The 23,077-nt window shown below is 38.3% G+C and overlaps 1 protein-coding gene across 1 annotated transcript; it reads left to right on the forward strand.

Moving 5' to 3' along the window:
* Positions 1-428: 428 nt before the first annotated feature.
* Positions 429-18,146, forward strand: opn4b (opsin 4b). The gene is given in 12 exon segments (XM_029456708.1): positions 429-558; positions 5,668-5,804; positions 6,023-6,156; positions 8,168-8,371; positions 11,711-11,882; positions 12,276-12,437; positions 12,957-13,064; positions 13,599-13,770; positions 13,899-14,042; positions 14,044-14,091; positions 16,763-16,831; positions 17,946-18,146. Coding segments are annotated over 12 exon segments (1,674 nt in total). The 5' UTR covers positions 429-435.
* The last annotated feature ends 4,931 nt before the right edge of the window (positions 18,147-23,077 follow it).

The raw sequence follows: 23,077 nt of genomic DNA on the forward strand, positions 1-23,077 counted from the left end.
TCAGACAAGCATGGGTTTCTGTGGGACAATGATTTTTTTTATCCTTCTTTGCATGATAGTGTCCCTAACGATTACCCTTTACTTGTAACAGAGAAAAGTGCTGAGGAAAACTGAAACACATGCATAGGGAGTTGATAGAGGAACAACTGCTCCATTGATTCTTTGAAGGTAAATAAATAAAGAGATAAAAGACGTCCTTCTCTTTCTCTGCAAACACTCAAAGCATCCTCGGAGCACGGATTGGACGAGAGACAGAGAGCATTTCTTTCCCACCCCTCCAAAGCTGCTGTACTTCCAGTAGCCCTGTCATAGTGGGACATGAGAGCAGGAAAGCGATGATGACCGTCCTCTTGGACTGCTAGACCAGCTCATATAGACCCGACACCTCGCCGGTCCACTTCTCAGCCGCTTTTTATTAACCACCGTGGACCAGGAATGGATTCTACGCTCCTGAGTGGACCGGGGGTCCCCACACCGGACCCGACCACCAGGGCACCCTGGAACATCAGCTCCATCAGTCCGCAACGACTCATGGAGCTGTCTCCTGTCACTACAGCTGTGAGTACCCAACTCCCACGCTTTTCTTTCTCCATTTGATTTGTTTTATTTTTTGCCTGCTTGAAGGAATACCCCTCAGTGTCACTGGAGAGCTTCTGTGCGCTGCAACGATGCGTAACCGCGGCACGATCCAATCCACAGCCGCTAAAAATCAACTCACCGCTTCTGGTAAAACAAGGGGGACACAGCCAGTTTTAAATTGTTGTAGTTTGTATCCCTCTATTAGATAATTTGAGCAATACCGTATGAGGAAGGTGTGTGTGAGATGTTAACTCTCTGTGAATGAATGACTCACACCATCCTCTCCTGCGCATCTGCGCTCCGTTTATTCACCACCGGAGCTGAATGAGGGCATGAGTGAAGCGCAAATCCCGTAATCTGTGTTTCTCTAAGTTTGTACTTTTGTAAGAAATGGTTTTAAGGAGCTGGTGTACTGTAGATATTTGTAACCTCCCTACTGAAAGTGCACATCGCTTTTTTTGTGCTAACATCTGTGCGCACGTCAAACATGGCATCCACGAATTCTTGTGACAGTATTGCTCATAATTCTCTTAATTTGTTGTACATTTAGGGAGCTCATCTCCTGTCATAATTACTGTAACATGTCACAGGACTTGTTTGTGCACAAAAGTGACTTTAGAGTTGCACTAAATGGCGATTATACTGTATATGTGGCAATACTGTATATTCCCCAATAATCCCATATAAACCCTATAATATAGCCTACCTATGTGTGTTCTAATCTTAATCTAACATATGCAAGGTGCAGGTTAAATTCAGTTCAGATCTGTATTGTCCCAAAAGAGGAAATTCCATTTGCAGCAAAGCAGCATACACACATAAACCAGCATGGTCTTTAATTTAAATGTGTGTAATAATGCCAACTCTGACATCACTTGCATCCCCTCAGCAAGTTTATTTACACATGTTTATGCCTGGAAAGTCTTAAGACGTGTGTTGAGGATGTTTTCATTACCAAGTCTGCTGGATGAATGAGACTCCTTCTTTCTCTGTCTCCCTCTGTGTAGGACACAAATATGCATAGCCTTCAGGGAAATCTTTTCATACGGATGTGTAAACCAATACAGTGCATGATAATAAAGTACAGTGCATTAACTTTGCCCCAGGAGTCTAGATGTTGACTATGATGTGAGAAAGTATCAGCTGTTTGAACAACACCAGAAGCACATGGGTGCAGCGTAAATGTAGTTCAACAAGTGTGACCTTTGAAGTTCCGACCTGCAGGCTTCAGTCTCAGTAGCTGTTGTGGCCTGGCCTTCATGGTAGTAGTGCTGGGAAAACTGATATTAAAGCAGTGCCTGAAGGCAACTCCTACTGAGGCAGATGGGATCTTCTGATTTGCAATAAGTGTGGTTTTCAATAAAAAAAGTATTTTAAAAACCTTCTGTGATTCTCTCTCTTTTCCTTGTACTGCTGTTTGTTGCCTTTTCTCTCTTGATCATCTATCGAACCTACAATCTCTGGATAATTTTAAAAAATGGGTCCAGTTAAGTGTGTAGGTGTGTGTCTACATATCTGTGTGCATCTAAACATAGACAATGTTACTGTGTGTGTGTGTGTGTGTGTGTGTGTGTGTGTGTGTGTGTGTGTGTGTGTGTGTGTGTGTGTGTGTGTGTGTGTGTGTGTGTGTGTGATTAGACTGTGTTACCTGATAAGCAAATGAGTTTGCCTCTGAAGTTGCAGATAATCACTAATCTTTCAACGTATTTCCTGATTAACATCTTGCTGGTGACGTGCGTCAGATTAAGAGGGCAGATAATCAGTTGTGTGGTTAGTGCAGCATTCATCAATACTGTTGAGTCTCTGGACTATTGAACGAAAGGAAGTAGTTTTTGAATCTTTTTTTGACATTAGCATTCAGTATGATAACACATGATAAAACTTAAATCAATCAAATACTGAAACAGATTAATTTGCAAGACTAAAATGTTTATTTAGTTGTGAAAACAAATGAAGTAAAACAAATTAAATTAAGTAAACTGGTCTTCATCTACTTTTTATAACCAGTCCTGCTATTAACTTATCAGCTGCAAACCAATAGCCTGATGATCCCAGACAACAAAACTGCAAAGTTAATTACATTTTGAGGAAAACATATTTCCTTGGAGATTACTTTTGTTTTCAAACCTATCACAAATTAATGTCTAATTGAAGTGAGGGGAGGTTGGGCTGGGTGGATGGGTGACACAAACACAGGAGACCGCTGTTTGGGTCCTGTGTGGAACAAAAAGTCAACGTTGACTTATTTTAACGTTACGTTAATTTTTTAATGTTTAACGTTACGTTCGTAACAAATGCACCTGTTTTAATCCAAACCATGATCTTTTACTAAACGTAACCAAGGGTTTTTGTTGCATTTCTTGTTTTGTTTTGTTTCAAATCACAACGTTAACCACTGCAACTTTAATCTGGTAGAAATTATGTACACACTACACACTTTCCTTGTCTGGGAACATATCCTAATAAGCAAAATGTATGCCTCTTCCATCGTCTTGTCATTTTTTATCAGTGTATTTATTATACACTGGGAAATGTGGTGTGAATATATATTTTTCCAAAATGTATTTATGCCAGGATATTATAAATATATGCAGAATCACATGATAACTTTCAGCTCCAACGTTATACATTACATCCGACAAAACTCTATATTAAAAAAATATATTGTCTCACTGTCTTGGCAACATTATTTTAGGCAACGGAATGGTGTAAAACAATATATCATTACGATATGCATCCACTGAGACGCGGTAAACAATAAGTAAGGGATAATACCTGATTTACGTTAGATGACACAAAGAAAAATACCCACCTGGAGGGATTTAAAACGTTTAGGGGTGTCTGATTATACTGTGTAGTTACTAGAAACTAATGGATACCTGCCAGCCAATCAGAACTTAGAATTCCCAGTGCTCATATTGAATTATCACCTTTAGTTATGTGAAGCTCTTCATCTACTGTGGAGGCTCAGCCACATTGTCATCCACAGGGAAGCCCCTCAGCCACTTTTATTAAATTAGTCTCGGCTGTTACAGAGTGATGTATACACATAATTGGATATAAGTCAATTACAGTACTTGTGCTTGTAATCTTCAAACACATGTGCACAGCTGTTTGTGCTGGTATGCACATGTGTGTGTTTTGTATCCAGATTGAATTCCTACAATGGATGTTTAATGCTCTGCCTCTCCTCCACTCCGTCTCTCGCTCTCTCTTCTATCCTTAATCTTTGTCTTCTTTCTCTCTTAGTTTATTTGTCCCTGCCTGTTTTAAGGCCATTTAAATGCATATCACTTGCTCTCGATTGATGCTGAAATGCTGGCTTCCGTACGTGCTCGCAGATGGAGATTATAGAGACATATCACCTGACACTATCTCCGTCTTTAAATCCCACACAAACATTCTGTAGAGGAGACTTCCATGCTGCTCCTTCCTCCTCATTGTGTGATCAGGATTAATCTGACCCTCAGCTGATGGAGGAAATGAGAGAAAGCAAGAGGAAGGAAAGGACAAAACAGATTTAGAAAACAGAGGAACAGATGTGACGGAGGGAATTAACAGGGGTGTTTTTATCAGCAGTGGCCACGGAGATGAGAAAGACATCCAGCAGGGAGACTGGCAGGGATGTGAAAAGAAAGAAATGAAGCTGGGAGGGAGGAGAGACCTTAAGTATGATCTGACTGACCAGATCTAAGCTGTGTAAATCACCTACATCACCTTCAGTCCCTGCACTTGTCCCTTCTTTCAGTAACACATCACCGCAAGCTTTTCTCTCAGTTCCTTTGATAACCTCTATTAAAATATCCTTTTCAGTAGAATAGTAGGAATGCCGGAAAAGTAGATGCGCAGACAAACACACACATGCACTCTCAAATGCTGTGGCCAGGAATAATAATAATAATAATAATAATGATGATAATATAATAATGAGTTTTATTTGTATAGCACCTTTCATACAAGAATTGCAGCCCAAAGTGCTTCACAGCTAAAACATAACAATTAGTACAAGCATGATAATGAAAGAAGATGTAGTGTAAGTAGTCCTGGTGTCTGTGTAGATGTGCTTGAGCCTCCACTACATTTAAGAGGAAATATTTTACTTCCCACCACAGTTATTTGATACTAATACTTTTGTACATTCACTAAAATGTAGGATGCTTGTAACAGAGTATTTCCATATTGTGGTATTGTTACATTTACCTAAGTAAAATATCTGAGTGCATCTTCCACCACTGTATACAGATGTGTGTTTACAGCATGCTACACACTCCAACGTGTGGGAAATAAAAGGTCTTTAAGTGCAAAGTTGAACTATTTAAGAATTAACAAGCCAAAACAGACTAAAGCTCTTCACATGTTTCCCTGTTGAGTTTAGTAAGTACCAAAACTTTCTCCCCAAAACACAGTGTGTGTATATTGAGGGCTGAATGCATTTCCTTCCTCATAAAACGATTTCAGTATTATATTTACAAACGTGTTCATTAGTTTTCTTCTTCACTGCCTTTGTGAGAGCATTGCTAGGCTTGTATGAACTTTACCGCTACCAACTGTCAATCAGCGAAATAGTATGAAACCAACGACAGAATGTGAATCGTGCAGCGGTGCGGGAGGATGATTGAAACAACATGGGGACCCACGCATATAAACATTGCTCCATAACACAACTAGTGGTCAAAAACTATGTAGCGTACCGTAAATACAACGTTGAGATGCTGCAGCCATCCACCACAACCTTCTCTCTATACGGACTTTGTCGCTCTTTATACTTCCTGGTTCATGATTAGGTGGATTACATAGGATTTTGTGGGATATATATATATATATATATATATATGATTTGTATTTCCAAGCTGTATGAGCTGGAAGAGCAACAAGTCACACATCAATGTGTCCTTTCAATATCCAATTTTCTTTTTCATTTCTTTTTAATTTTTCAATTTAATTTAATTATGGGCTGACTGTCAGATCCTGGGACCGAGCAGTGAAGTCAACATTGTTTTTGTAATGACATTGTTATCTTATCATCAATTCATATCATGATTCTCACACCACTAATGAACCCTTTCCTTCCTGTTTTCCTGTTGTTAGGGTTCCGTGGTTACAAGCCACCCATTTCCAACGGTAGACGTCCCAGACCACGCTCACTACACCATCGGTGTTGTCATCCTGGTCATTGGCATCACAGGCATCCTGGGAAACTTCCTGGTCATATATGCTTTCTGCAGGTATTTCTTTGTACTGTTGTTTTGTTTCCTTAAATAAACTTGTTTAGCAATACTTTTTGTATGTAACTGTAACAACGACATGTGATAATCAGATTATTCATAATAACAATAATAATGAGAATATTTCAACAGCTGTGTGTGTGTGTGTGTGTGTGTGTGTGTGTGTGTGTGTGTGTGTGTGTGTGTGTGTGTGTGTGTGTGTGTATGTGTGTGTTCAGGAGCCGGAGTTTGCGGACTCCATCCAACATTTTTATCATTAATCTGGCGATCACAGACTTGCTGATGTGTGTTACTCAGACACCCACCTTCTTCATCAACAGCATGCACAAGCGATGGATCTTTGGAAAGAAAGGTAACACATGCGTTTCAACATTCTGCACTTATATTTAAAAAATACTGCACAAAGTAACAAATACAACAACGACCTAAACACAAAGTAATGATATACACTCTTTTACATTCATACCCACACATCTTCAACATGTATGGACACACATTGTAATTTCCACAGGGACCTGTATTGGTTCTTTACTTGTTTTGTGTGACCTACAGTTCAATTAAGATTCTGCACACACAAAAACACTCAAATGTGACTTCCCCGATCGCCCTTTTGTGCAGCATCCAGTATCAACATTCCATGGATCACAAAAAGCAAGAATGCTTGTTGGTAGTGTGTTTTAGATGAGTGCATTATATTGTGTGCATTATACATGCAGTCTGTTGGGAACAGAGATAACAAGGTGGTAACAGAGTTCACCACACTCCACTGATCAAACACTGATATGCGCTGTGTTTTTCCTTCAGGAGTTGTCCTGACCTTCATTGCTGTCAAATCTGGAGCTCAACGCTCAATCGTGGTTACTGCAAAACTCTTTCCTTTTTTCCCCCCGAACTCCCGCCAACCCCCCGACCATCTTGAAAATAAAAGACACACAGAAAGTCAGCTCTATATAATGAAAGAGGTCACGGATGAATGGGGTGAATGGAATGCAAAAGCTAACTGTGCCTTGGCTATTATTTGTGTTTGTTTATCCATCCTGTAGAATTTAAACTCCCCATGCACTCTTAATGACGGGGCTTTTCAGTAACTCAAAATATATGGTAAAAAGCAGCAGTCAAATCTCAAACACTGTGTGGTAAACTTTGTTAGATGTATTAATTTGAGGAAGGCAACACCATTTTTTTGTCTCTTTAGTGGTATTTAAGTCACATGCTTCATTATTTATACACTAAGTCTGTTTCCATGGTACTTGATCACCAACTCTTCCACCTCAGCCAGTCGTACAATTGTAAGAGCAAATTGAAAAAAGTGGATAAATAAGAAAAAATATTTTCTCCTACCAACTCATTTCAGAAAGTTACCTTCCAATTTCTGAGATGTTTTACATACACTTGGTATATTGACTTCACCCCAATACAGTGAACTTTCTTGTGTTCCACCAAATGCCCGAGTCCTTTAAAATATTAATCCTCTCTGGAGAACCGCTGCTCTTCCTGGACTTCATTAGCTTCACTAACTCAACAAGCTGTCAAACCCACACAGTCATGACGACGGTGATGTACTGTATATTAAACTGCCTGAATGGTATTTGTTTAAGTTTCTTCACAAATGCGAAACACTTCAGATTCTGTCTTGTGCTTGGATGTTATGACTTGGCGGCGTGATTACATGTTAAGTGACAGGTCGGTGGTAATCACACACTCAGAGCCTGAAGGGACAGCAGCTGATAGTGTTGATCGAGTGTTTGGGTTTTGTCGGTGTGTGTATAGACATGCACATAAATCTGCAAGTGTGCATGAATGTGTGTATCAGATTTCAACATTATGGATACATTGAGCCTATTGATATAGAGAACAGCAGCATGTTGCATTATGGAGCAAAAAGAGACATGTTAGAAGTCTTGCCATCACTGTGTTGCCTGTAACTACTTACCATTACAATTGACCTAAAAGGAAAAATGAAGCACGTGTGTCACAGATATACCATTAGATTGTTTGATAATTAGAATCAGAAGCGCTACATTTGCCAAATGTAACATGTACAGGAATTTGACAGGAATTAGTGATACAGCACAGTAAGGCCTGAAAGTTAAAAGGTCTAGGAAAAGAATTCAAGAAAGTTAAATCCAATAATAATATATAGTTAAAAATGCTAAATGTGCTACATAGAGTATCGGCGACTGTTAGGCATTGTATGCAAGATAAGAATAATAAATAATACATGTGCCGCATAAAGCTAATATGTCATTAGCAAAGAATACTAAAAAATCTGATATGACAGTGAAATAGTGAAACCCATATGTGTCCAAAACCGTCGTTAAAACTTCCTCTTTACTACTTCTTGACTTTCACCTCTCCTCCAGGTTGTGAGTTGTATGCCTTCTGCGGAGCGCTGTTTGGTATCTGCAGTATGATGACACTGATGGTGATTGCAGTGGACCGGTACGTGGTGATCACCAGGCCTCTGGCCTCCCTGGGGGGGATGTCTCGCAGGAAAGCCCTGAGCATCCTGGCTGCTGCCTGGATCTACTCCGCAGGATGGAGCCTGCCTCCATTCTTTGGCTGGAGTGAGTACAACTGCACTCAAATGCCTGGATGTCGAGTCATTGTTGATCACTGTGATTCCTCTGGGGGGTTTCTTTTTTTAGCTCTGTCTTAGTGCTTCTTTCTCACTGTTTTTATTTGTGTCAAATTCCTGCTAAAAGTTGTAGTATGTCAAATATATCTGACTTTACCTTTTGTCAACATGCCAATACATTTAATATAAATTCAGTTATCAGAAGGCAGATCCTCATATGTTGGCCTGTAGCTGACATTACAAGCCCAACGATATTTAATGATGAGGTTGTGGAGTCTGTCGCTTGCCACTGCATACTCAACTGTTCAATCAATAAAACACAGGAGGCATTTGAAACTGTCAATTATTGAAATCAAACACTTATGCACTTAATTGTACAAAATGTAGACACTCATGAAGACCGTCCCGTTGCTTGAGATTCTGACAATCAAGGGAAAGTACAACTTATTGTCAGCTACATACAAATTAATCAGTGTTAATCGCTCCAATGAAGGAGTGAGAATAGAGCCCTGGGGAACTCCACCAAGTCAAATCCCCAATAACAACATAACAAATTCCTATTTTAAAGCATTATGAATCAAACTGATTTAAAACTGACCCTGAAATACCAAACCTGTTTTCCATAAGTGGGCTCTACCATCCCAGTAGACTCCAGTGCATATGATAATATATAATAGATTGTATAATAAGAGAAGGATAACTGAAATATTTATATATACAGTACATATGCAAGTACATATGCAAGTAATGTCACCAAGTAGTATGTGAATGTATTCCTTGTATGTCTTTTGTTTGAATTATTTTCAAAAAGAGTAGATTATTATGGTTTCCTGTGAATAGTGTTGAACCATTTGATAGGCTTTGTCTTTACAATGCATTGCATTCTTGTGCGCAGCCAATTATACCATGAGTTTTCCATTTGTCCGCAAGTTATGTCACAATGCATCGACTCTGTTGCAATGGCTGTTTTCTCACTAAAAACTCTCTTGGTGTTTGGAGCCCTAACTGTCACAACAACTTTACTTTAACACATTATTTAAAAAGAAAAATTACTTATCGCTTCCTTTTGTGTCTGGAGAAAAGGAAAGATATGCTTATATTAGATAATTTAAAAATGATGGGTGTATGTATGTGTAGGGTTAGTTGTGCTCTACTGTGTAAGTGAAGATACAGTAGTGTCTTTGTGTATGTGTGTGAGTGTGTGTGTGTGTGTGTGTGTGTGTGTGTTTTTTTCTTTTCTGTTTTTATAAAAGATGTTTCTCAGGTTTTTCTGCTTTATCGGACAGTGATAGCTAAGAGACAGGCATGACAGGCAGGGGAGAGAGAAAGGGGATGACATGAGTTAAGGACTCAGCCTTGACACATGGTGTGCATATGCTCTACAAGGTGAACGACCAGGGCATTCGTGTGTGTGTGTGTGATTTCTTGTGGTGATTGTGTGAAATTAAGGATGCAGTCCATACCTGTCAACCCTCCCGTATTTTTCCTTCCATCCCACTGTCCTCCCGTTTAAATATTTTCCCGTATTTTTAACCTTTCAAAAATAAAAATAGGCCTAATTTAAAAAAAGTGTACAGTGGTAAAGAGGCCTCCGGTAGAGCAAGTGGCAGTATTATGTTTAACATGAGCTGAAAAATGTTATCCGGCAGTAAACACACAGAAGAAGACGAAAACATATGATGAGAGTCACAGTGAACGGGAGATAGATGGAGACTCAGTTGTACCTACCAAACAAGTTAAAACGTTATGCAAGTAACTAGACAAATAGGATTCCTCCCATTTGTCTAGTTACTTGCATAACGTTTGCATAACAAGTTAAAACGTTATGCAAGTAACGTTTTGCATAACGTCTTGCATAACGTTTTAACTTGTTTGGTATTTAATAAACTCTTATTTAATAAAAAGCAGAGTCGGGCAAACTCGTGCTTTTTGTAAAGTGTGCCATTCAGATTTTAGCATTGCACACGAAGGAAAAAGCGATGTTCGCCAGCATGAACAATCTTATGAACATGTCTGTACAAGTAATACATACATTAAATAAACTTGTAATTCCTGAACCCGTCCTTTATGTGTTTACATTTACATTATATGGGTTGGGGACTGGCTGGCTCAGAGCTGTTAAGGTATGGGCGGAGTCCGCCAGAAAATGTCCCTTATTTTGAAATTCCAATGTTGACAGGTATGATGCAGTCCCATATAAAAGCAGCCTGGTAAGGCAGCAATGTTAGTTTCCACAGCAGAAACAACCAGAGAGAACTTCAACTGCTTTCTCTGATGGATTTTGCATGTGGGCCACTTACGTCCCATTGTCAAATATCACAGCCTGAGCTTGACAGAAGGTGTTACATATAAGAGAATACTGCATACTTGTATAATACAGTTTTAGTTAGTTATATTTCCGTTATTAGCAATCAACAACTATTGGATACATTGCCATACCATGTGGTGGTCCCCAGGGGATGCATCCTAATTACTTTGGTGATTCCCTTAGTTTCCTTCTAGCGCCACCAATTGGAAAACATTTCAATTTGTCCAACACTTCAGTCATGAAAGACTTCTTAGCACTCTTAGCTGTACTTTGATTAATGCTACAAGATTAGCTCATGATAATATGTATATTTATGTATCTGACAATAGCAAAGTTATCTCTCCACATTGCATCTGCTTTTGCAGTATAAGCTATTCAGCTGTCCAAATGTTTGTTTTGTGCCTACCAGCACTTCTAAAACTCACTTACGCGCTACATCTTGTTTGTTTACTAGGTACAAGTGTAAAACCTACAACTTTACATTGGTTTACTGTATCTATTCGCCAGAGACTCCAGGAAGAACCAACATGCCAGACTAGCTTTTTTCCACTGTTTCCAGTCTTTATGCTATGTTAAGCTAAGCTAAGCTAAGCGTATCCTTGCTGTATCTTTATAATCAATGGACAGATTTGAGAGTGGTATTAATCATCTAACTCTGGGCAAGAAATAATAAGGATGTTTACCATAATGTTGAACTATCTCCTTATGTAGTTTGGCTTCTTTATCAGAGTTTGTTTCAGTTGATGGAACATCAGTAGAACAGTATTGAGATCCAAATCAGATAAGAAGAAAGGTGATGAGAGCAACACAGCCTTTAGTTATATAGTATGTAGAATTAGATATTAGATAAATCAAGCTTGACAACTTGACTGTCAAATGAGGTACAATGAAGTAGTTCAAGTTATTTCAGATAGGGAGTAATCAGGAAGTTATACAATACAGAATGTGACAGAAAAATAGGGATTGTCAGACTTCATGCCAGTGGAAAGTAAATACTAAAGTGTATATGTTCTCCCACAGGTGCTTATGTCCCAGAAGGTCTGATGACGTCTTGTTCCTGGGACTACATGACGTTTACTCCTTCTGTCCGCTCCTACACCATGCTGCTCTTTACCTTTGTCTTCTTCATCCCTCTCTTCATCATCATCTTCAGCTACTGCTGCATCTTCAGAGCCATCCGACACACAACGCGGTCGGTACAGGCATACATGCGGTTTACGTTTAATCATTCTGCTACCTTGTTTATTCTTGCAACACACACTCCCACAAGCATTAATAATGCACAGATAGTAATGTTTTTTTGTTAAACGGTATGTGAGGGTTGTTCTATCGATTCCCACTGATGTCACGCTTAACCTTAGGGCTAGTACAGCCTGTGTGGGCAACACAAATTGTGTGTGTTCAAGTCATGACAGTAAATTAATGTCAATGTCCAAATACATTTTTATTTTTTATTAAAATTAAAAAATATAACGCAGTTTTTCTTGAGAAATGGCTAATTTGATAAAATATTGAAAATTATATTGCAACTAAAAGCAAAGAAATGAGGCCTCATAACTATGATGCGTGTGTCTGTGTTTGACAGAGCGATAGCAAAGATGAACTGCGAGGGAAACAGAGACTCTGCAAAGAAGTTCCAAAAGATGAAGACTGAATGGAAGATGGCCAAGATTGCACTTATCGTCATCCTGCTGTTTGTCATCTCCTGGGCCCCTTACTCGTGTGCTGCCCTCACTGCATTCGCTGGGTAGGTGTGTATGTGTGTGTGATTTGTCAGGGAACACTGACACGTTTTACAATCTACTGATGTCAAAATATCTCGATAAGAAGGGAAAACTGGCGTACACTATGTTTAGGGGATATGGTTAAACTTAAAGGATTACCTGCAGTTATCTGAAGCTAAAATCAGAGCAGCATTGAGGATTCTGGGAGAGTTAGTCGCCATCATAACACACATATACATACATGTATATACTGTATGTATATATACATGAAGATCTTAGGTAAAGCATCTATAATCAATATTTTCACAATAGGAATGTATTAAATGGCTTTGTGAACAAATGAAAGATAGTTTGCTTTTATAGGCTGAGCAGAAAGATGTGGGATGACTTTATTGATTGGATGTTTCTAAAGTAAAGTCAGTAAAAATACTGTACAGTGAAGTACAGTTCTTTTATTTTTATAGGATTTTAAAACAATAATAGAAATGTGAGTATCCCACTCCTGAGTTTCTACACTAACCCTGCCATTGTGTCTCTCTCAGGTACGCTGACATGTTGACTCCGTATATGAACTCTGTTCCTGCTGTGATCGCCAAAGCCTCTGCGATCCACAACCCCATCATATATGCCATAACACATCCCAAATACAGGTAGGATGCACACTCAAGTGTTTTCATTTTACTCTATTTGTAGGACCATATTGAAGTACAGTATTGCCAAACAGGTTGAAGGAAGTTTACGTTTTATGTAATATATAATACAAAGTGAACCCTATTACACTAATTTGTGGCTGCGCATTCTTTCATTTAAGTCAGAAGCTCCATCTGGTGTGGCCTGGTCCCACTTGCCCCTAATAAAAATGGCGCTGGTGTATGTGTACAATTAAGATGGATTTATTCTTGACACAAAGGGTTAATGACCAACGCAATACAAGATGGATTTTTTTGTACGTGATCTGGCTGTATCGTGTCTGATCACGTACAACAACTTTAATTATATTCCCCATAGTAACTCTATTTACATTCTTTCATTCACTTTGTTACAGAAATAATTGCTCTTTTTAAAATCCTAATTAAATCGTGAAAGTAAGCTCTGCATCCATGGATGTCTGGGAGCTCCACACGTCACTCTCATACCATAAAATCAATTATGGATTTGAATATTTCTCTCTATCTCTCCCTCAGGTCAGCGCTCAGTAGGTATATTCCCTACCTCGGAACATTGCTGTGCATTACTGGCAGGGACCGTTTCAGCACCAGCAGCTTCCAGTCCACCCGCCGATCCACCGTCACCAGCCAATCAGAGAGCAAAGGCCCCAGCAGGCTCCGCAACTCCTCCCTGTCTGAGAGCGAATCAGTGAGTGTACCTTATATCTAATCTGGTATGTCCATGTCTTACACTTCCAATGACAAATGCAGTGAATTACGAGTTGCTGATTTTAGTCTTGTGTGTGTGTGTGTGTGTGTGTGTGTGTTGCCTCAAAGGCCCGCTTCTCAGACACGGAGGAGGACTGCTCATCTCGGACGCCTGACATTCATCAGTTATCTGGTGATGCCAAACAGGTGCACCATGCCAGCCAGAGGTCAAAGGTGAGAGGTCACAACACGGGAGAGTTTGAGAGAACTGCCTGCACACAACCCTACTGACCCGGCCATATGTCACCTGTCACAGATCACAGTAAGTATCGGAGCATGGTTTATGTCAACATACTGTTACTTACATACTTTAATGTGCACTAGTATGAAGATTTATGCAGTCTGAAAGTCATACATTTCTAGCTTTATTACTTTAAAGCAGGGGTCAATTTTGAGCTCTGTTTCGCGAAGGGCGGGGCTTCGCTCCCGACACAAACACACGTGCGCACACACAGTCAGAGACAGAGCGGAGGAAAGGAGAGGAGTGAACAACAAAACAATATCTACGCACGAACTGTGCTGTGTTGGAGTCCTGTTAATATGTTCATATGTTCGGTATTTCATGCCAAGTAACTCTGAGACCATGTTGTTGGGAGTCCATTTTATAATCCAGGCTTGTTACGGTAATGAACATGCGGTTTGATTTTGTGACTTTCAGTGTGACATGGTCTGGTTTACACTCTGAATTACTGTTTGTATCTTTGATGAGTATTTGTTTACATTTTTTGTCACAGAAATTAAGGTTTCAGAATAGAAAACAGTAGCTCCATGATATTTGAAAGGCCACTAACTATCTACTAGACTGGATAATCACTGGACATTAGGCTTTAACTTTAGTGATCACAGCGTCTATAAAATGATTTGGTTAAAGTTAAAATATATCATCATAAAGTAAGTAAAATAAGTAAAAAAGTGTCAATCCCATTGGAGGGTATCAGCATTTATTGCTGTCAGCCAACATTACTTTTTTTGATACTACCATTAGTAGTCGATTAAATCAGTGTGAAGATTCTCCATCATTCAGGTTTTGGTATATTTAGAAGATGTCGAAGATTTATCCAAAGGGCTTCTTTAGTTCTGACTTTTTGCGGGTTTTGCTTGTTTGGAATCAGATACACTGTAGCTTGGAAAACACCCCACCCTAAATCCTTTCTGACACTGGATTAGGGGGGGGTCTGTGTCCGACAATTTCTTACTTACAAAATGCTGGGTTTTAATTTCTCTCTCAAGCTCTCTTTTTCCATTCTTTGCACAACTTCTGTCACTTTCATGTAAACAACCAAGTGCAACACTATGAATGTCTTCCAAGAGAGACTGTCTGACATTGATGGCTGTTATCCCCATACTGTATGTAAACAATGTTGCGTCTCCCCCCTCTCCATGACGGCTGACTTTTCACCCGGCCTTTGAATGTAGCCGTCTGGATCAGATATAAACATTTTTGCCCCAACGTGTGTTTGTCAAACAAGCTCTTTGAAAATGCTGTCCTAAAATTCCTACCCAGGCAGTTTAGGATCCATTCACCCTTTGACTCATGTAGCATAAGGACTCATGTTTACCTCTTGACAGTAAGGTGGACTAAAGACCCACATGTGACCTCAACGCCTCTCATGGTGTGAACGACCCTTCAGAGGTTAAATGCTTTTGACTTCCCGCCAGTCTCTCAGAACTGACGGAGCCTTTTGGATGAGAGGCGGAACATTATCTTAGACTCAGCCCTTCTAGGCCGAGCACTGAGGTGTCCCTTTCAACAGCTAATAGGCGCCAGCTGTTTAACTCATCTCATCTCAATCACTGGCTCATTCACAAGCTGGGTGACTTGAATGATCACCATTGTTTGTTTACTTCTGTAAAAAATGGATGGAATGTTTTATTTTATATTACATTGTAAACTGTAACAAAGTGATGTAAATTATGTGAGGTTAAACTAAATGTAGTTGTTAGCCTTTTAACATATCTGCGTAGTGAGGCTTGGTAACACCCAACACTCTTCCTATGAACGGTTCATCTTGGCGAATGTTTGCGATGTTCTAAGCATCGTGCTGTCAGGCCGATGGAAAGTGACAGGTCATTTTATGTGGGACATCCAATATATGGAGCATTTCCGTCTCTCTGTAATCATCTTAGTTCACAGAAAAAACACAAGTAAACCACATGTACGCTCATATTCACACACACACACACACACACACACACACACACACACACACACACACGCCATACTGCCATGCAGGAATCCATTTCAGAGTTTTCAAAAACTAATCCAATAATCTGTGAATTTCAGACCTAATCCACAGTTTGCATGATGTGAGCCCGTGTTTCAACATGCTGCACTTGTTGCAGACGAAGACGGGTGATTGTCGAGGAGTCTCTGACCTCCATCTGTTTCCATCTATGCACAGAGCAGATGATAAAGGCACACTTTCAATTGTGTCTATAATCGCTGTTTACCGACTTGAACTCTTGCAAATAATGTCATACATATGGAAAATGTGCTTTTACTGACATTTTTCTCTTTGTGATTAGTATAACCTTTCATTTATATTTTTCGTTTTGTTCGTCTTTTTTTAACTGTATATTGTGTCAAACAGTTTTGACAGGAAAAACAGAAGTTGTAAGAAAAGAAGGACACATTTACTTTTTAAAACACAGTGGGTTTCAACAAAAACATGAGATTATTGGTGTCCCCATTTTCAGCGCTTATACTAATCCTGTTGCTATTGACCCAGGTGATTGTTACTGGTATAAGCTGGGAACAATTTGAGGAAACCATGCGACATACTTTTTAAAAACGGATGTTCTTTTAGCTGAAAGGTCTGTGTTTGAGTCGCTCTGTTTCTTTAGCAAGAATGTGACCTGGTAGCTCAAATAGTGCAAAAGATCTTAGATCATAACTAACATTTATTGGCTGTGTTTATGTGCGTATTGTTCAGACTCTGGAGACTGAAGACATCTCCATGTCGGACATCAGCCTGCAGCCAAGCAGTCATCTGCCAGCTACTGTAAGAGTCCACCGATCGTACACCTCTTGCTCTCCGCAGTTGATGTGGTGTCTGTTTTTGTATTTAATAAGAAATCAACAAATCCCATGAAAAGACAAATTTATCCTACTAATAAATATTGTCTGTGTAGAAAAAAGGCTGATTTATCTTAAAGTCTTATGCTATAAAACTCGAGATATATTTCAAGAGATTTGTTTATAACAAAAAGCTGCACCAGTCTCAACCTTTTCTGTTCGTTCAGCCAATTAAGTCTTTTGTTATTTAGGGCTATTTAAAGGAGCATGTCACCCATTCTACAACCTGAATAGCTCTCTGAAAATAACCCTCTGCAGCTGAACAAGTTTGCATTTCTCTTTAATCCTCATTCTAGACAATCTAATCAACTGTGCTTTCCATCCTGTTTCCAACCTTGTGTTACGTTGTGTTTTTACGCTGTGTAATATGCCTGATTTCACTGAGGGAAATGATTTCCTGAGTCACTGCTACGACAAGAAATAGCCCCCCTATTAAACTTCAACTGTGGTAGGTGAATTTTATTACCTCTGGATAGAGTGAGGCCTCTTTACGCTATGCTAAACTGGATGCATCTTCATACTTAACAGACAGGCAGGAGATTGGTATCGATCGTTTCATTTCTTGGTGTTGCACCCTTCCACCAAATATAAAGAAAGTGGGGCCAGTAGTTTTTCCGTAATCTTGCTGACAGACAGACGAACTGAACTGAAGGTAAAAAAAGTTTTACGGAGGTAAAACTCAACTTAAACGTGCTCAGCTAGAGTACTTTGTACCTGAAGTGAAGAGCTATTGACCTCAGGGGACAATTAAGTGATTCAGTCCCACTCCATCAAGGGCTCTGTGAAGCGGGAATGAAAGCCATTCATCAATCCAACCGATCAATGCCTTTGATTAGCTGTGACTGTTTCATGTCCTGGCAGGTTAAGTGGAGGAGAGTTGTATTGATCCAAACAACAGTTCATAAAACTTATTTATCTCCCTTCAACTCCACCTCACTCCTTTTTCTTTCACATCAACTTCCAGCCACCTACTCACATTCGACATGTCGAGCCTCAGTCACAATACCTGAACATGTCTCTCTCTTCCTCCACCCACACAGCTGGACAACGGGATGGAGGAGTCTGGGCCGAGGACTGCGTATAAGACAACGCCATCTGTCATTGTAACTTCCATATCCAGCCCGTCTATACTGCAGAGTCCCCCGGGTTTCCATGGCAACCTCAAATCGACCAAAACGTACAGCCCGGTTGTCAAGGAGCCGCTTGACATAGCCAGGCTGGAGACAACAGCATTACCATAAAAAAGCTGGACGAAAGTGCAACAACAGTGTGTAACCGTGTGTGTGTGTGTGTGTGTGTGTGTGGGTGTGTGTGTGTGTGTGTGTGAATATTTATAATATAGCTAGTTATGGTAAAAAACAATTTAAAAAAAGACACACACTTCCCAGTGCCCAATAAAATGGGAGCTGGATCAAAGAAATATTTAGCAGAGTTAAAGTTTGCGTTTGACTTTTTCTGACATCATGGTGGGTGGAGATGGTAACCAACAAATTAGCCTTAAAAATCACAATGTGAAAAGTTTAACCTCAAGGGTTGGGTATTGTTGATTGTTGGTTCAGATTCTCGTCAGAATATTTGAGTACAAGAAACCAAAATGTTATGTCATAAATAGCAATACATTTTCTGATTCACTTTGGTTTCCAGGTAAAAATGAAGTCTAATTTACCTTTACGTACATAAATTGAATGTGTTAAGTAAGTTCTAAGACGAAAACACAGAGAGCACCCAAACAGGACAAGACCATGTTAGCGCCCTATTAATCAAAAGGTAGTCACAACCTAAAGCATACCTGTTGTCAATAACTCTAAATGGGACTATACTTTACAAAATGAATGCCGTATTGAAGAAGGCTAGAAACTTCCGATTGACAGCATAAACTCGCCAGGAAAAATGTTTACTCTCATAGACTTCTATATAATCTGACTTCTTTAGGCAACCAGAGGAGTCACCTCCTCTTGGATATTAGAGAGAATGCAAAGTAAAGGCACTTCCTCATTGGCTTCACTTTTCAGACCGCTTTTTATGAGCCATATTTTAAACACTACATGCATCAATGCATACCTTATTTGTGATGTAAACAGAATTGCAATAGGTCCATACTTTGTCCATCCTTTCTAAAAGCATGTTTTTAATCAATCTCTTTCTCTTAATATTAGATCATTTCCAACTCAGAACCATTTCTTGATACCCAACCCTAACTATTACAACTGTTTGTATTGTTATTTTTCTACTATACTTAATTTTATTACTATATTAACATTGAATCAAATTACTGCTGGAACTGGTGGTACTACTAATCCCACTGAGAAACGAAACCCTACTTTGCAGCTATATGCAGATTTCTGTCACTTTAAACTTGTTGTTTGATTAAAAAAAAAAAATATATATATATATATATATACTAAAATCATGCAGCTTATTATAAAACTGAGCAGGAGTTAGCACAGGCTAACTGCACTTACACAATCTGAAGAGAGTCAAAGTAAACAAGTAATTTGTAAAGAAAGTCACACATTAAATGTGTGCTGATTGAATATGAATATGAATATTCTGTCGCTAAAATTTAGCGACAGAATATTTTCTCAGGAGCTGGTGGATGAAGCCAGAGCTAAAATGACAGTGGACACTGGATGTACATTTAACAGGTGGCCAGAAAGTGAACTTCTCTGGGATGCTCATGTTTGTGCCGTTTGTTCTAGATGTGTAAGTAAGCTATTCGCTACCACTTGTGTTTCCCATATATCAAATGTATTCAGGCAGCACACTTGTAGTTTATTCACCACGTGAAAATATATATTTTTCTTTAGTGTATTGTGTATTTATTATTTAAAAAATAGTATGCGTGGAAATCTGCTGAAAGTTTAGATTGAATGGGTGATACATTTATTTAAAAATGCAACAAAACTTCCTAATGCAATGTTGTAGACTTTAAAATGATAAAGCTTCACACTAGAACATAAAAACAACAGAAACTAATTAAAATCCATATCAACCTGAAACACTACTAATACTGCATGTTAGGCTGGAGAAATTGACTCCATGTGCAAGTTCTTCTGCTAGTGGTCAGAAAACACTTAATTCGGCTTTAATATGAACTGTTTTATTTCTACACTGGGTACAGTATCAGACACATAGCTAACATGCAACAGGTCATTGATTTTTCCATTCCTGGTAACATGCAGTACCACAGATCAGGTCCCAAATGTGTCACAGCACCACAGTCCTGTCCATCCAATACTGTGTAAGTATGTGAGTGTGAATATGAGTATGTACTTTGCATTTCTCTTGATGCCATACTTGCTTTAATATCTATTTTTAGATATACAGATGATGGTTTACTAAATTACTTTATTGATATCAGAGTGTGGTTTCAGGATTGTTATTATAGATCTCATCATAGACAGATGTACAGAACAACTATGCTTTAACATCCTTTTCATTTCCAAAGCTCTTTTTCTCCACTTCTGTACACTGCAGTTCCCTTTGACATTCCTAAGATTGCTGCATCATTGACTATGATTGTACTATATACATTTTTTATATATATATATAAATTATAAACATTCAAATTAAAAAATCTTAGTTAATGTGTCAACAAATGTTGATACATTCCCACTGCTGCTCATTTGTCCTGCAGTATCCATCAATGAATGTACAAAATGACACGTTTTATGACCAACAATACATAACATTATATATACTGTATGAAAATATATGTGACATTCTGCTTTAATTAAGTGATGGTTTCATGTTAATTTTGTTTTCTTTGTACAAAATGTTTTGTGTTGTTATTATTTATTTTTCTAAATAATAAATGTTGCTAAATTCTGCACAACTAGTTGCCATGTCTCCATGAATTGAATAAGCCATGCATTAAGCTAAGGCTACAAATAATGATAATTTCCACTTTTAATTAAACTACCCTATTATATATTTATATTATTTATATATGATATTGTTCCTGCATGCTGTTTGACCTGAATAGGCATCTTAGCAGAACTATGGCGCCCTGCAGAGGTGAGAGTTGGTACTCGATTTACATGAGTAGCAGGTGTACAGAGGATGGGCAAGATTATTTTCTCATTCCCACACATTACATCTGCACTTTGTCTCAAATTCAAGTTTCCTTTATTTATATGAATGTCATTTAATATTGCCTAAGCAAGCTGTAAAAGTTTACATTGTAGGTATAATAATTCTACATTTGTAGGAAAAAGTTTTAGATAAAGTGGATCCTTTACTTAAGTTAAAGTAATATAAAAATACAAAGAAAAACTGGCAAAAAGATTGCCCCAAAAATGTATGTTTTATTATAATTTTTATAATATATTATTGGGATATTATTACTAATAGATTAACATCTAAGCATGTTGCAGTTGTCCCAGGTGGAGTTCATTTAAACTAGTTACAGTATTCTACAGTCTATAACAGTGCATCATATTTTATAACCTTGTACATTTTATATGTAAAATCCTAATCTGCATTTTACAGATGTTGGATAAATATAGTGGAGTTAAAAGGAAAATGCTCAAGTAAAGCAAAACTACCTAAAATGTGTACTTTAGTACAGTACTCGAGTTCTCCCTCCGACTATATATTAAATTCAATTTGCGGTCTGAGAGGAACTTTATATTCTGTCTCTGTCTTTATCTGCACTTTCCATCTCACAGTGTGTCAAATCTCTTAGAAACATGTATGAGGTCTGCATGCTTCAATGTGTGTGTGTGTGTGTGTGTGTGTGTGTGTGTGTTGTTGTTTCTTGAATCATCACATTTTGACGACTTGTTTGTAGAAAAGACTCGTCTGAATTGATTAGAATCATTTCAAAACCTTTTTTTTTTAAAAGGCTGATTTTAACACATTATTCCACATATTTGTTGTTTACTTAAAGACACACTCAGCATAATTAGCACAATAAGCTTCACGCCTGGAAAGGGCTTTTTAATAACACATTTGGACAACTAGAGAAGACATTATGTGTGATGGAGATGAAGTCCTCTGGCCGGACCAGCACAAAGGTGTGATGCTGCTTTACATTTACCTGTAATGTGCTTTACATGTACCTGTAATGTGGTTTTCATGTACCTGTAATGTGCTTTACATGTACCTGTAATGTGGTTTTCATTTACCTGTAATGTGCTTTACATTTACCTGTAATGTGCTTTACATTTACCTGTAATGTGCTTTACATTTACCTGTAAGGTGCTTTACATTTACCTGTAATGTGCTTTACATTTACCCGTTATGTGGTTTTCATTTACCTGTAATGTGGTTTTCATTTACCTGTAATGTGCTTTACATTTACCTGTTATGTGGTTTTCATTTACCTGTAATGTGCTTTACATGTACCTGTAATGTGCTTTACATGTACCTGTAATGTGCTTTACATTTACCTGTAATGTGCTTTACATTTACGTATGAAGTTTTCTTTGTTATTTGTTTAAGTTGAGATAATTGTACCTTTGTTTAGTTTTTTGTGTTTTTTGTTCAAAGTTTTGAGAAAATGGGTGAAGGTTTCAAGAAATATGTTTTAGCAATCGTAAAAAACACAATAAACAAGATAAAGATGAATTTGCCTGATATTTATTTATTTTAAAATGTATGGATAAAACGATAACATTGTTATCTTGGATTACTTTCTCCACATTTATAGTGCAGTGAAAATCTAATATTGGACAGTCCGATCACAAACTGTGTCTCAAAATAAAATCACTTATTTTCCCATTCAAACAGCAAAAAGCCCCAAAAAACGTATATACACATGCATATATACATGTATATACACACGTATATATACACGTATATACACACGCATACAGTATATCTCAAAAGTGAGTACACCCTTTAGATTTTTGCAAATATTCTGTTATATCCTTTCAGGGGATAACATTATCCTACTGAAACTTTGATATAACTTAAAGTAGTCAGTGTGCTGCTTGAATAACAGTATAGATTTATTGTCCTTTGAAAATTACTCAGTACACAGCTGTTAATGTCTAAACAGCTGGCAACAAAAGTGAGTACACCCCATAGTGAACATGTCTAAATTGTGCCCAAAGTGTCAATATTTTGTGTGACCACCATTGTTATCTAGCACTGCTTTAACCCTCCTGGGCATGGAATTCACCAGAGCTGCACAGGTTGCTTCTGGAATCTTCTTCCACTCCTCCAC

Source organism: Cottoperca gobio, chromosome 19 (assembly GCF_900634415.1).
Source record: "Cottoperca gobio chromosome 19, fCotGob3.1, whole genome shotgun sequence".
In the NCBI taxonomy this organism is placed as follows: Eukaryota; Metazoa; Chordata; class Actinopteri; order Perciformes; family Bovichtidae; genus Cottoperca; species Cottoperca gobio.